The sequence below is a fragment of the Triticum aestivum genome, chromosome 7A (assembly GCF_018294505.1).
Source record: "Triticum aestivum cultivar Chinese Spring chromosome 7A, IWGSC CS RefSeq v2.1, whole genome shotgun sequence".
Classification (NCBI taxonomy): domain Eukaryota; kingdom Viridiplantae; phylum Streptophyta; class Magnoliopsida; order Poales; family Poaceae; genus Triticum; species Triticum aestivum.
The window spans coordinates 628,872,670-628,887,520 of NC_057812.1; the positions used below are offsets into that span (position 1 = coordinate 628,872,670).

Genomic DNA, 14,851 nt, shown 5'->3' on the forward strand with positions numbered 1-14,851 from the left:
TGATCTAATTTAGTTTTTGTAGTACATATATTTAATTGTACAAGTCTAATCTTTGAATTATGAACGTAGGAAATGTTATCATCAGATGACGAAAGTTTCCCAGGGGAGTGCAGCTGGTGCCACGACGATCGAGGTCTGTGCGACATGCCTCACCTGGACGATGATCGGCGCTTCATCATTAAGCTCGAGGAGACCTTTGATGTTGAAACGGTACGCAACGACGACAAGTGTTTTTTCGTAATTAAGCATGACTACAACTATTTCAACGTGTAATTTTCATCTTTTACAATTCGAGTAGCTTATCCCATGCCATGCAAGGCGCTATGTCTTGGAGAGGATGGGTTTTGAAGACCATGAAAGTTTCAAAACAAAGAAAATTCACCTAAGGACTCATCATGATGTGGATTTTGAAGTAAAGATGTACAATTCTGAGAGCGTAACCCATTTTGGTTGCAAAAAATGGGAAGCACTTTGCAAGATGTATGGTTTTGATGAGGGTATGCTTGTCACCATGGATCTTGGTGATCCTGAAATCGAGCAAGACAATATGGACATTTGGGTCCTTGTTGATACACCTCCAATTCTACCGCTATGTGAGTTTCTCAAACATAGTTATTAGCTAATTTCTATTGTTTATTTCAAAATAGTTGACAACTTATTTCCATTGACAACTTATTTTCATTCTTCAAAGAATGTGCGGGAGATGGTTGACAAAACCCACTACACCGATGGCTCCGAATTAACTTACAAGGAGAAAAATCATCTGGTCGGATTTTGTACTGACATTGAGAATTACAATATCTACAATCAAACTCCTCAACATTATGGTCAATACGTGCCATTAGTGCATGTGTTCAACTACGGTAACTACCATGGAGATACCCTGGTAAGATTTTTTACTATTATGACATCCGTGCATCTTTTGCATACTTCTAAAACTAGTACATCATTGCTAACTATGAAGTTATTACTATGTTTTTCAACAGATAATCCCAGAGAATTGTGTGCCTCATTTGATGTATCAGAAAGGTAGCCTTAATGTTTTGAACATACAGCCAGGTCATCCTACAAATCTCAACTGTCCATACCAGATTTCTAAAAGAAGTGGAGACATGCAAATCAAAGGATGGAAAAAATGTATGGACAGGCGTAAGGAGGTTCTTGGAAGTAAAAGGAAGCGAAGCGCAAGAATTGGAGATAGGATGATATCCATTCTCCATAATGGAGAGTCAGGGTCTATTTTGTTTTATGCTATTTTACCTTAAAGAGGGTATTTAGGTCCTACCTAATACTGATGATCATGTGCTAAGAACAATTAAGTAGGGCTGGTTCGATGACTATGAGGATGATGATCGTATGACTTGTTATTAATAACGAGTAGAAGTTGTATGATGATGATTAGTAGGACTTGTTATTATGATGATGCATGATGCGAGCATGAAGAGTTATTATATATTTGTGGGTGAAATGAACATGGATTGGATTGAAGTGAAGGCAACATGCATGTGGTGCATGTCGAAAGTAGTACAATCCAAACTTGATCAAGTTAGGATTAGTATTACTTTCGACATGCACCACATGTTGCCTCACTTCAACCTAAGTCATGTTTAGGCATAGCAGTAGCAGTAGCACGGAGATAAGAGAGGACACATTTCTCTATTAGCTACCTATACGAACCTAAATTAACCCCCAAAACCCCTAAACAACCTCCTTTAAAAAAACAACCGCTGAAATGCTGACGCGTGGAAGCTTATTGGTCCCGGTTGGTGCTAACAATCGGGACCAAAGGCCCTCCTGTCTGGACTCGCCGGAGCGGCCACGTGGAGGCTCATCTGTCCCGGTTTGTATAAGAACCGGGACTAAAGGCCTAGGGCATTAGTAACGACCCTTTAGTCCCGGTTCCCCAACCGGGACAGATGGGCCTTATGAACCGGGACAAATGGGCCTTTTTCTACTAGTGAGTCCACAACATTTGAATCCTAGACTTCATGCTTTGCTAAGTCATGGTTTTCATGTCTTTAAGATGTGTTTGATTTCCTTCTCTACTCTCATTCCACACTCGTTCTCAATAGGATAACACACAATATTTTCCCTGTATGCCAAATGGCATCCAAAGCCTTGATAGATTGCCTATTTTTTATGACCCGTCGATCAGAAAATAGTAGACCAAATGTTCATGTATCTGAATGCATAGTTTTCTTGCATTCTTGACGCGTATGAGGTATAGTGAATTTCACAACATCCAAAAGCCACAAAGGATCATGTATCTATGATTGAAGATCTTAAAGTGAAATGTATGTATAAGAGACCACCACACCAGTGCAATCACGCTGGATCAAAGTTTGGTCATTGAATATCATCAGGGAAATGAATACTAACAAAATCTGGTAGAGCTTTTTAGAAAAATATACCATCTTTTATTTTCTTGCTGAAAATAAATAATTGTTTTCAACCATTATGCACTTAATAAGAGAGAATTAAATCATTAAGCTTAACCTTTTCTTGAAGAAGGAAAGCATCATTACTACCAGCCTGGGCATCAAGGAATGATACAGACAACCACCAAATAGATAAATCTGCACAACACAAATTAGTCGCAACTAATATATCCAAAGGCTCTACTTTTCTGTCTATTTTTCATAACTAAAAACACAACACAACTCAAAGAGGCCTCCCAATAATCTGCTCAGTTTTCTTCCTACCTAGGGTCGGTAGCCCTCCTTTCATTAGGGCCTAGATTTGCCACCACCAGCTCTCATTCTAGTTGGTTGTGCTATGTGGAATTTACATTTGTGTGTGGGTGTGTGGGTGTGTGTGTGTGTGTGTGTATTTGTACATGACATCCGATATGTAGCGATAGTTAAGCATTGTAATAGCACCTTCACATGAGTACGTGACCCCGCCTCCCTTATTGCACCCTCCACGAGCTGTGAAGCACCCAAATAGTTATACTCGTCCATGGGAGTGTATTGGGCGTGATGGATATGGGCCGATGGCCTGTGGGACAGGGCCGGTGACTTGGCTCCGCTAGCTACAAATAAGAGCAGCTTCAGCAAGTGAGACATCGAACGGAAAGGAACTGAGCTTGTCTTCTTTCTCTGCCTTGCTCCCGTTCTACTATGAATCCTCTGCTCTCTACAAGAAGCAAGTATCCCAAGGTGGCAGCTCTCCACAAGCTATATTTATATGCTCCACCTTCTATCCAATGACGTCGTGGGCTCATGGCCTTAGGCTGTGACACACCTCTCTCCACTCCCATCATTGTTTTGGTACCCATTAACACAGATATCTACCATTGGCATACTCTCGAAAAAAACACAAATATCTGCCCCTGCCTTTTAAGTTCCATGTGCACCCCATGCCCTTAAAAGGAGCCCCTTTCCTTCATTCCACTCATTCCACACACATCCATACCATTCAAAATTATTACCTTGCATACGATAGGAGTTCAACACCTATGGTTTTATAGTCTTCCTGATCCTATGTACCACGATGATGCTATCAAATACCTTGCTGAATTATTTGTGCATGTGCTAGGAGTCGTAGGGATAGGAGGAATGGGGAAGTTCACTATATTCATCCAACTTAGTATATCATGAATCAATGAATGAAGATCTCCGAGTTAATGTGTAGAAGGTTGCTCTTTCTTCTTTCCCGGAAAAACGAATTCTAAATGTAGTCTCCGCGATTATTTCCTAAATGTACTGGCCCGCCATCATCTGGCAATGTATTGTTTGCAAGGTTTTGAATGCCTGTGCACAATCAATATTCGACTTATGTGATGCAAAATGACATTATCAAGTGAATATTAGTAAACAAGAATCTATTAACAATAATTTTATAGTATTTGTAAACAAGAATCTATTTTGTTAGCAAGTAACCCCAACTATTTTTATTTTCAAGAAAACACAAAAGAATTGTGTGTCTTTTTATTAAGCGAGGAAGAACCAAGTCGAAGTTACACAATGTGCTAGTCTAGCCACAAGAAGGCACGCCAGCAGAAGCCGTCTTGGGGCGGGGGGCTATTCCTCGCCTATTTGGCAACCACGCACCATACATTACATAAAGAGAGCTGAGCTCTAGTGTGACGCTCGACCTCGGCTGGCAAAGTGGATTGTTGCTCGAAGACCCTTCGGGCATACGGTCATGGTCCTCAGGTAGTTGATCGCACAACTTACAACCGTTAGGATGTTGCAAACTTGCAATTGTCGTCGAGCGAGACGATCCGCGATTCACAATCTTCTACAGATAGCCAGCCAAGCAAAAAAATTGATGTCGAGTGGTGCCCATGAACCCCAAATTTTTGTCACGCACGGCGCAACTTCCGTTCCAAAAATAAAGCCAGATATGCCAATCTTGCAGAGTATTTTCCATGCGAAGCAGGCCGCCAAGAGAAAGAGTCAGAATGTTCCTCCGGTCTCACCATTCCCAGGGTGCCCAAACTACGAGGTACTTGTTAGAATACAAGTTGTATAGGGATAGGAAAGTGGTTTAACTTGTATCCCTGTCTATCTCTTCTTCTCTCCCGTATCTTCTGTAAACCTTCCGAGAGGATCATGATCGATCTCTCGACTTGTACATCAAGGCATTGGCCATATATATACATCGCGGCCCGAGACAAAGGGTTCTACGCTTTCTCATATGGTCATCAGAGCCCTTCCTCTCGTACGTCTAGCCCTCGAGAAGGAATCAATCTAGTTGATCGAGAAAAAAGAGAGAAACCGAGATCGAGTAGAGAGGTAACCATGACAGGCACCACGCCGTCCACCGCTGCATCCACCACGCCCGCATCCACCATGAGCGCTTTGTCCACTTTGTCCGCGTCCTCCACCTTTGCATCATCTTCTACGTCCACCTTTGCATCATATTCTACCTCCAGCAGCTCGCCCTCTCTCGGTCCGCCTCCATCAGAGAAGCTCACGAGGACGAACTTTCCTCCTCTGGAAGGCTGTCGTGCTACCCCAGATCAAGGGAGAACAGATGGAGCACTTCCTCAATGCCGCAAGTCCGGCGCCCCCTGCCACCATCACCACCACCAACAATGAGAAGGAAGAGCAGGTCTTCAACTACGCCAGGCCGATCTGGTTTGTGCAGCAGCAACAGGTACAAGGGTACCTCATGGGGTCTCTGTCTCGAGAGGTCCTCGCTCAAGTTGCAATGCTCAGACGCCGGCCGAGGTATGGAACTCCATCCATGCCATGTTCGCTACGCAAACACAAGCCCGGAAGATCAACACGAGGATGGCGCTCACCAATCTGCAGGAAGGTAACCTAACCATGGCAGAATATCTTGGGAAAATTAAAACCCTTACAGATGAAGTTGCCTGCGCCGGTGCACCGCTCGGAGACGCCGAGATCATCTCCCATGTCATAGCCGGCCTCGACATCGACTACAACCCTGTGATCTCGGCTCTGGCTGCACGGGTCGAACCTATTACGGTTCAGGAGTTGTATAGTCAGCTCCTGAGCTTCGACGCCCGCCTCAGCATGCTCCAAGGAGGAAATCTGTGCCAATCTTCTGTCAACGCTGCTTCCCGCGGATGTGGCCGTGGGCGTGGACAGCAGGGCGCGGACGCGGGAACAGCGGCGGCGGCAGGCGCAGTGGTAACCCGGGCCAGGCTCGCCCTGGTGGTGGTGACCACGGAGGCGGTGATCGCGGCGGCGGCTACAACAACGGCTACAACGACGGCTACAACAACAACAACAACAATCATCGACCTAGATGTCAGCTGTGCAAGAAACCGGGCCATGAAGTCATTGACTGCTGGCACTGGTATGATAAGGACTTCGTGCCTGATGCATGGCATGCTGCTGCGGTCATGCGGGAGCACGGTGGAGCTGATGGTGACAAGGTCTGGTACGCTGATTCTGGTGCTACGGACCATGTCACAAACGAGCTAGAGAAGCTTGCCCTCCGAGAGAGGCACCACGGCAATGATTAGATTCACACCGCAAGCGGTGGAGGTATGGACATTCTTCACATTGGTCAATCTTCTATTAATTCCCCTAGCCTTAAACGTGATCTTGTCCTTAAAGATGTCCTTCATGTTCCACAAGCCGATAAAAATCTAGCTTCCATGTCCCGCTTAACCTCCGACAATAATATTTTCTTTGAAACTCATCCTACCTATTTTTTCATAAAGGATCGGGCAACGAGGGAGCTCATCCATCACGGTAGATGCATTGGAGGATTATACCCCATCACATCAAGAGTCTTTGATCGAAAGCGTCGTCATCAAGTTCATTCTGCCATCAAGCCCTCCTTAGCCAAATGGCACCAAAGATTAGGGCATCCTTCTTCAAATATAGTCAAGCAAGTAGTCAATAAAGTCAATCTCTCATTGTCACGTAGTTCCGAAAGTGAGTCAGTTTGTGAAGCTTGTCAATGTGCAAAAAGTCACCAACTTCCTTATCCTCTGTCAAATAGTGTGTCTCATGCTCCTTTAGAGCTTATTTTCAGTGATGTATGGGGTCATGCAAGAGATTCTTTTGGTAGAAAGAAATACTATGTCAGTTTTATTGATGATTACAGCTAATTCACATGGATATATTTGCTTAAATTCAAATCTGAAGTCTTTTCTGTTTTTCAAGAGTTCCAAAAACTTATTGAAAGACAATTTGATAGAAAAATCCTTGTAGTCCAAAGTGACTGGGGAGGAGAGTATGAGAAACTCAAGTCCTTCTTTCGTAGCATTGGCATTATTCATCATGTTTCTTGTCCTCATGCCCATCAACAAAACGGTTCAGCCGAACGAAAACATCATCATATTGTGGAAGTTGGTTTGTCTCTTTTAGCTCATGCATCAATGCCACTCAAATATTAGGATGAGGCTTTTATCACGGCTACTTATCTTATCAATCGGCTGCCTAGTCGAGTCATTGGCAACACTACTCGTTTGGAACATTTGTTTCACCAAAAACTAGACTATAGTTCTCTCAAAAAATTTGGGTGTGCTTGCTACCCAAATTTGCGTCCCTACAATCGTCATAAGCTTGAGTTTCGGTCCACACAATATGTGTTTCTTGGCTATAGTAATCTCCATAAAGGATACAAATGTCTAGAAATCTCATCAGGTCGTATCTATATTTCTCGTGATGTCATTTTTGATGAAATATTGTTTCCATTTGCTAAACTTCATCCTAATGCGGGAGCTCTTTTGCGTGCTGAAATCTCCCTCCTTTTCGATCCTTTGTCCTCTTCTGATCATGGGGGTGAATTAATTAGAACTGATCATGTGGAAAATTCCATGGAAAATTTTGAATCTGGTGTTGATTGTGCAGCAACAGAGCATGATTTTATGTGTACAGATGCAGCCAAGACAGGATCAGGCGCGGGATCCCAGGCAGATTCGCCTGGCGCTGCAGCTGCGCGATCCGAGGCTGATTTGCGCCGCAGTCTGACGGACGCGGGATCCCAGGAGGATCGCCTCGTGTCTCCCGCACCAACCGACTGGGTGGCCGACAGCCCTCCAGGCGCGGAGCCCACCAGCTCGCACGACAGTGACTCGCCCCGTGCCATGAGTCATGATGCTGTTGGCGAGGGGGAAAGCGCGTCTGCTCCAGATGAGGATCCCGATGAGGATCCAGTCGGATTTTCTGTGGACGATATTCCTATTGCAGAACCGGATTCTTCTGGATCTTCTGTGGCTAGACCTGCAGCAACACCAGTTCCTCTCCGTCATACACGGTCTCGGTCAGGTATTGTCAAGGAGAAGAAATATACATATGGTACAATCAGGTATGATAAACTTAAGCATGCTTTTCTCACAAGTACCGGTGAACCAACAAATTTGCATGATGCTCTTGCACACAAGGATTGGAAGAAGGCTATGGATGTTGAATATGATGTACTTATTCAAAACAAAACTTGGCGATTAGTTCCACCAAAGAGGGATGCCAATGTGATTGACTGCAAATGGATATATAAAATTAAGAAAAGAGCTGATGGAAGCATAGACAGATACAAAGCTAGATTAGTTGCAAAAGGGTTTAAACAAAGGTTTGGTATAAATTATGAGGATACCTTTAGTCCTGTTATTAAATCAGCTACTATTAGACTTGTATTGTCTATTGCTATTTTCAGAGGTTGGAGCCTACGACAGCTAGACGTCCAGAACACGTTTCTTCATGGTGTTCTTGAGGAAAAAGTGTTCATGCGGCAGCCACCACGATATGAAAATAGAAACACACCACATTATGTCTGTAAGTTGGACAAAGCTTTGTATGGGTTAAAATAGGCCCCAAGAGCCTGGTACTCAAGGCTAAGTACACAATTACAAAAGCTTGGGTTTACACTATCAAAGGCAGATACCTCATTATTCTTTTACAATAAGAACAATGTTACTATATTTGTTCTTGTTTATGTTGATGATATAATTGTTGCCAGTTCAAGCTCAGATGCTACAACTTGTCTGCTTAAGGATTTAAAGCTGGAGTTTGCGCTTAAAGACTTAGGAGATCTACATTACTTTTTTGGAATTGAGGTCAAGAAGGTAAAGGATGGCATACTTCTTACACACACAAAATATACCATTGATATTCTCAGGAGGGTAGGTATGGAAAAGTGTAAGCCAGTCAGTACACCTATCTCTACTTCAGAAAAACTTACTGTTGAAAGTGGAGAAGCACTTGGTTCAGATGATGCAACAAATTATAGAAGCATTGTAGGTGCATTACAGTACTTGACTCTTACACGTCCTGATATTTCATATTCTGTTAACAAAGTATGTCAATACTTGCATGCTCCTACTACTTCTCATTGGACAGCTGTCAAAAGGATTTTGAGGTATCTCAAGTTTACAGAGGGACTTGGTCTTCAGATTGTCAAGTCTTCATCTATGCTTGTGTCAGCTTACTCTGATGCGGATTGGGCAGGGTGTGCTGATGATAGAAGGTCAACAGGTGGTTTTGCTATATTTCTGGGAACAAATCTTGTGTTATGGAGTGCAAGAAAACAGGCAACAGTCTCAAGGTCAAGCACTGAGGCTGAGTATAAAGCTTTGGCTAATGCAACGGCTGAAGTAATGTGGATTCAGACATTGTTACATGAACTTGGAATTAAAGTTCCACAGGCTGCAAGATTATGGTGCGATAATATTGGTGCAACCTATCTTTCAGCTAATCCCGTTTTTCATGCACAGACAAAACATATTGAAGTTGATTTTCACTTTGTCAGAGAAAGAGTGACACGCAAACTGCTTGATATAAGGTTTATTCCAACAGGTGATCAACTTGCTGATGGATTCACAAAGCCTCTGACAATGAGGAGGTTAGATGATTTCAAGTACAATCTCAACCTTGGCAAATAGGGTTTAGATTGAGGGGGAGTGTTAGAATACAAGTTGTATAGGGATAGGAAAGTGAGAAGGGTGTTTTGGTGGACGAGCTGCATGGAGGCCGCTATCTGGAGCGGTCGTCTTGGCGCTGCGATGCGTGATGGCTGCTATTTTTACTATATACGAGATCTATTTAGTACATATACAAAGGTGCCGCGTACTCTTGTTCACAGTTTGTACGTAGGCCTGCGATTTCGTCTCCGCCTCGTACGCACAAGATGACCTGCCTGGGCGGCTTTGAAATTGGCCCACTTCGCGGCCCGGGATCAGGTGGTGGTTGGTTCGGAAAATAAATATAGCTGGTGAGCCTGTCCATCCACAGCGATGACCATTAAGCCGTGTGTGTGGTCGTGTGGGCACTAGACCCAGGCCAGGTGAGCGCCGCTTCTCGCCATGGACGGCATGGAGTTCTTCTTCGAGGATTCTGGAGCTAGGTAATGTTTCCTAAAAATTTCTTTCTCGCACCCAAGTTTCCACTATTGGGTGTGGTTTTTTGAACTGAATTTCGATTTGGACTGTAATTCCCCCGTCTTTTTCTTATAAGAGTCAGATCTGGCTATTTTCTTGATTGCCTTCGCAGGCTCGTGCTGTGCTTGGACGGCGGAGACGTCCTAAGAGATTTAGTTGCCGGTGTGCACCTGCCTGGGGGCGGCACCAGTGGAAGTGCTGACACGGACGAGGTCTTGATTTCTTCTCTGCCGATGGGACGAGCTAGAGGACCGATGTATTACAAAGGGGGCGAAGATAACGGCTAGCTCGTAGCCTCATCTCTGAACATGAGAGCGTGAGCTTGCCCATGTTCATCAGTGTGTGGGATAGCTGCTAGCACTGCATGCACATGATGGGTGGGTCGATGGCACGTCTAACCAGCCTTCCATGCTTCGACGTCAGACCTGGGATGCTATTGTAGGAAAATACAAAATACGGTGTGGCATATATCCTTGCCAGCTCGAATACATGTCATTAAATGCGGCGCTGCACCTGCTAGATGCGATTACTGGCGACTATGATACCGAGCTGCATGGAGCTCGTCCTCCAAACGGCATTTTCGTAGGAAAGTGGTTTAACTTGTATCCCTGTTTATCTCTTCTTCTCTCACGTATCTTCTGTAAACCTCCCCAGAGGATCATGATCGATCTCTCGACTTGTATATCAAGGCATTGGCCATATATATACATCGCGGCCCGAGACAAAGGGTTCTACACTTCCTCATAGTACTCGGCAACCGCCTCAACAGAAATCGGGCCGTTGATGCCCCCCATTTCGGACAAACCGCAGGAAGATGGACGGCCAATTGTTCCATCCCCTTGTCATCCATCCATCTGTTACGGCGGCTTTAGTCTTACTGTTGTATTACTTTGTAAAGTCTTGTGAGAATAATTAATAAAGTGGCCGTATGCATCGCCCAGATGCAGAGGCCAGGGTCATCCTTCTTTTCTAAAAAAAAATCCATCCATCTGTTACGCCAGAACATTTAATAGACTCGTGATCGCCGAGAGAACACCGGAGCGCCGCCTTGAAAGTTAAGGTCCACGGCTCCGTCCCGTCGAAGTAGAGCGTGACCGAGACCGACATCCAATATAGTACATGTACACATCTGAGCTTTCCACATCAAGGGCTTCAATGGCTAGCAAATTATTTTGCAGGCACGTACCTTTCCTATCAATAATGTCACTCGGGTTCAACTAGCAGAGCGCGTCTGAATCCGTGTTTAAGAAAAAACACGGCTAGATCGTTTCTCAATAGAAGCAAGTTGCTGAAAGCAACCTTTGGTACATTCTACTGCCACAAATCTTGGTCGACATGCCGATATGACCTGTCACGACTTTGACCGCCACGCTAGCTCGTCTGTGTGTGATGGCGACTGTACATAGCACATGTCGTCTAACGCGCTATTCAGTGCATCTAATTTCTGCAGTGCCACGGACATGTACGTGCGTGTAGTGTAGAATATGCACGAATTTGGGTAGGCATGGAATCCCTTATGGCCTTATTGCTGGTGCACAGACACGCAGTGATGGTTTTTTTTCTGTTGAGGAAAAAAGGTAGGTGACTAATACGCGCCAGCGCACCGGCCCAGCGGTTTCGGCCGGTTGAGCGTGATCCGTCGGATGCGATCCAGGTGGGCCATTGGATTGGGCAGAAAAACGGTTTGCCCCGAGCTTCTCATTCCTCTTGCTGGTCCCGCATCTCGTGCATGTCCTCGATTGCACGCCGCCGCCTCCGGTCGCAGCACTGCGCCGCCTGCCGCCCGCCCTCACCGGCGTCCTGCTCGTCGCCGCCGCCCTCACCGGTATCCTACTCATCGCCGCCGCCGCCCTCACCGGGGCCGATCACCTCATGTGTTTTCTCGCCTCCGTGGATGCATCAGCGTGTGCCCGTGGTTGCAGGCTTGCAACTTCGGTGGCGACACTCGCAACTCCGGTGCACGACGGCCGTGCTCCGGTGGCGACCATATCACCGATTCCAGCAAAAACATGGCCTCCTGTTCTCTCTAGCAAAAAAATGGTCGAGGAATGTTGGAACCAGCAAGAAGATTTGCTGGAACCGTACTCGCATTTTGCTGGAACCGGCTTTCATCGTCTCTAGCAAGAAGATTTGCTCATCACCGTGTTTGAAGCGCCGTCGTAGCAAATATGCATGGATGTAGCAAAAATCTTTGCCGGTGGTAACAAAACAGAAGCACAGTTGCAGCGAATCGCCGTCGCGGCCGTGGCAGGTTGCAGCTAATCCACGAACGGATGAAGCAAAATCCAGCGGCGGTTGTAGTAAAAACATCGCCGCCATCGTCGAATGTCACAGCTAAGTCGTGAAGCATGTAGCAAACAATGATGTCGATAGTAGCAAAAAAACATCAACTGTTGCAGCTCCCCACCGAGATCACACATAATCCGTACATGGTTGTAGCAAAAAAATTCACCCATGGTAACTCTGCCAAAGCCGGTTGTAGCACACATAGTCTCCATTCCAGCAAAAACATACATCTTGTTGATCGCCGCTGTCGTTGCACGTCGCAGCTAAGCCGTGAAGTATGTAGCAAACAACGATGCCGGTAGTAGCAAAAAGCGACAACGGTTGCAGCTTTTTTGGTACTGACAGTAGCTAGCCCTGACATATGTCGTCGTGGTTGAAGCTTTTTGCGATGCCGGTCGAAGCTTTTTGCGACGCCGGTTGTAGCTTTTTGCGATGGCACTGAGCGGTCCCAGCATTTGGCGTCACGGGTTGAAGCTTTTTGCGGTGCCTGTGGTCTTCCTTGAACACCAGTTGTAACATGGGAGGTGTCGCTTGATGCTCGCAGCTTCGATGAGCTTCTCCCAGTAGCAAATGCTCAACGGCATCGCCCATAGCAGCTCGCAGTCTCCCCCGTCCTCGTCTGCCCCCGAGCTTATAAGCCATGGCGCCCATAACAGCTCGTAGGAGCCCCCGTCGCAGTCCGCCCCGAGCTCGTAAGCCATGGCCGCCCGGACCTTGAGCTCGCAGGCCATGGCGGATGGGAGCAACACCCCCATGGAGGAGGTGCAGCATGAGGTGCGAAGGGGGGAGTGCTCGGTGCTGCCTGGTGCTATATTGGAGGAGGCGAGGCGGAAACAGATATGGAAAGCGAGGTCACGGCCGCGAGGAAGAAGAAGTGGATGCGGGCGTTGGGGAGAAGATAAGGTACACGTGGTCCCTTCCTAGTGGCTAGCGCCAGCGTGGCGAAGTGACCGGCCCGAGCGTTCAGCCGGCGCACCGCGCGTAAACGTTTCCCAAAAGGGTAAGGGCACGCAGTGATCTGCTTAAAGGGTGTTTGGTTTCAGGGACTTTTTTATGTTAGGACTAGAAAAAGTTCATAGCAAATCAAACAAGGTGGGATTTTTCTGAGACTTTTTGCTAAAAGTCCTTAGAAGCACTTCCTCAAGAGTCCTTTTAAAAAGTCCTAAAGACTAGAAAAAGTCCTAGAATTAGAGAACCAAACACCACCTTAGATGAGCATAGCTTTGATGTTTCGCCAACACTTTATTTTTTTCCCGCTAGTTAATTTGGTCTCCTACTAGTGGAGCAACCGGCAGGTATACCCACTACAAATTCTTCTACGTCAGTGAGGTGACAGATATGACTCTTTTTCTTAGCCAGCAGAAAAATATCGGATTTTTTTAAATTAATTACCGCCAGAAAATATCTGAATTTTGTCTATATATACTTGGCCAGCGGGCTAGACCGATAGTATCTTTGCTCGAGAATCCAGCAATAGACCTGAACCACTCGCTAGTTATATCGGCAAGTCAGCAAAGCTCATCCATTAATGGCGGTCAAGCTCACACTCCCACCGGCAGAACTGCTCTCCCAGGTGGCCAAGCTGGGCTCCCTCCTCGTCCTTCTCCTTCTCGCGCTGCTGCTGCCCGCCTTCCTCAGGGTCGCCTACGGCTACCTCCTCTTCAACGGCATCGTCCTCGCGCTGGGCATCCAGGCCTTCGTCGGCAGCACAGCTTCCATCGCCGACGAGTCTTCGAGTCCCGGTCAGGCTGTCGCGCCTGTCGGTGTCGCGGCCTCGCCGTTCCAGAGGGCTGGATCAGTCCGTCCCGACGACCGGACGGTGGTTGCTGATGATGATCGTGTGGTGGTTCCTGCCTTTGTGGCCAGTAATATAATCGAGCTCAAGATCAAGACCAAGGAGGTGGTGCTGAAGAAGTGCCCGTCGACGGCGAGCATCTTCTTCCTCAGCGCGTTGAACGGCAGCCAGGCCGGCGGAGAGGAAAAGGGACGGCAAGAGGAGCAGGATGATTTTGAGGTCGACTTGGACGGCGACGTGACGATGAGTCGGCAGGAGCTGTTCGCCAACACGGAGAGGTTCATCGGCAACTTCCGCAAGGAGCTCAGGATGCAGAGGCAGTAGCCCCCTGGAAGCTAGCTAGCATAGATATTTTTGCTTAGCCTTTTCTTCCCTCTTAGTTTTTGTCTCATGATATATACTGTAGGAGTGTGTTTAGTGCGACACGTCCGTGACCACTTGCGTAACCTCTGTTCATAGGCTTAGAATATTTTCGGTGTGTTTAGGTTTTCAAAATTGACATAATCTGTGCTGTTAGTAATCTCAGAAGAAAGTGAACGCTGGAGGCAAAAGCCAACATGTGAGGGGCTAGTTTTCTTCAGACTTTGCTTCTTCAGACTGTAGAAGCACCCCATAGATATTTTTGCTTTGCATTCTTCTTAATATTTGCGTCAAAGGAGTGTGTTCAGTGGGATCAGAATTTTGGATTTCGTTTTTTGATTTTTACCGGTCCTGGACGAAATGGACGAATTTCGGTTTTTTCAGATTTTTTCGGAAAATTTCGGACGAAAATCATATAGAAAAGTTTGAATTTTGGGACAAAAAATGAACGAATAATAAATGAAAAATGAACAAAATTTGCCAAAAAAATTGAAATACAACAGAACAACTGAGTATCAGAATTTCTAGCAAAATATGCATGTAAAAATCAAACAGCTGAATCTATTCATCAAATCACTACGTATCAGACTAAAGATCAGCACTCCAGT

The 14,851-nt window shown here is 46.0% G+C and overlaps 1 protein-coding gene and 1 pseudogene across 1 annotated transcript; both read left to right on the forward strand.

Annotated features, from left to right (window-relative positions):
* Positions 1 to 5,336: 5,336 nt before the first annotated feature.
* Positions 5,337 to 5,475, forward strand: LOC123155185 (uncharacterized; annotated as a pseudogene).
* An 8,079-nt stretch (positions 5,476 to 13,554) lies between these two features.
* Positions 13,555 to 14,535, forward strand: LOC123153712 (uncharacterized). The gene has a single exon (XM_044572696.1). It carries the CDS (start codon positions 13,617 to 13,619, stop codon positions 14,205 to 14,207), a length of 591 nt encoding a protein of 196 aa, XP_044428631.1. The 5' UTR covers positions 13,555 to 13,616; the 3' UTR covers positions 14,208 to 14,535.
* The last annotated feature ends 316 nt before the right edge of the window (positions 14,536 to 14,851 follow it).

Excerpts from the sequence above, each read along its gene's own strand:
- LOC123153712 (XM_044572696.1), top strand. The coding sequence starts at position 13,617 with ATGGCGGTCAAGCTCACACTCCCACCGGCAGAACTGCTCTCCCAGGTG.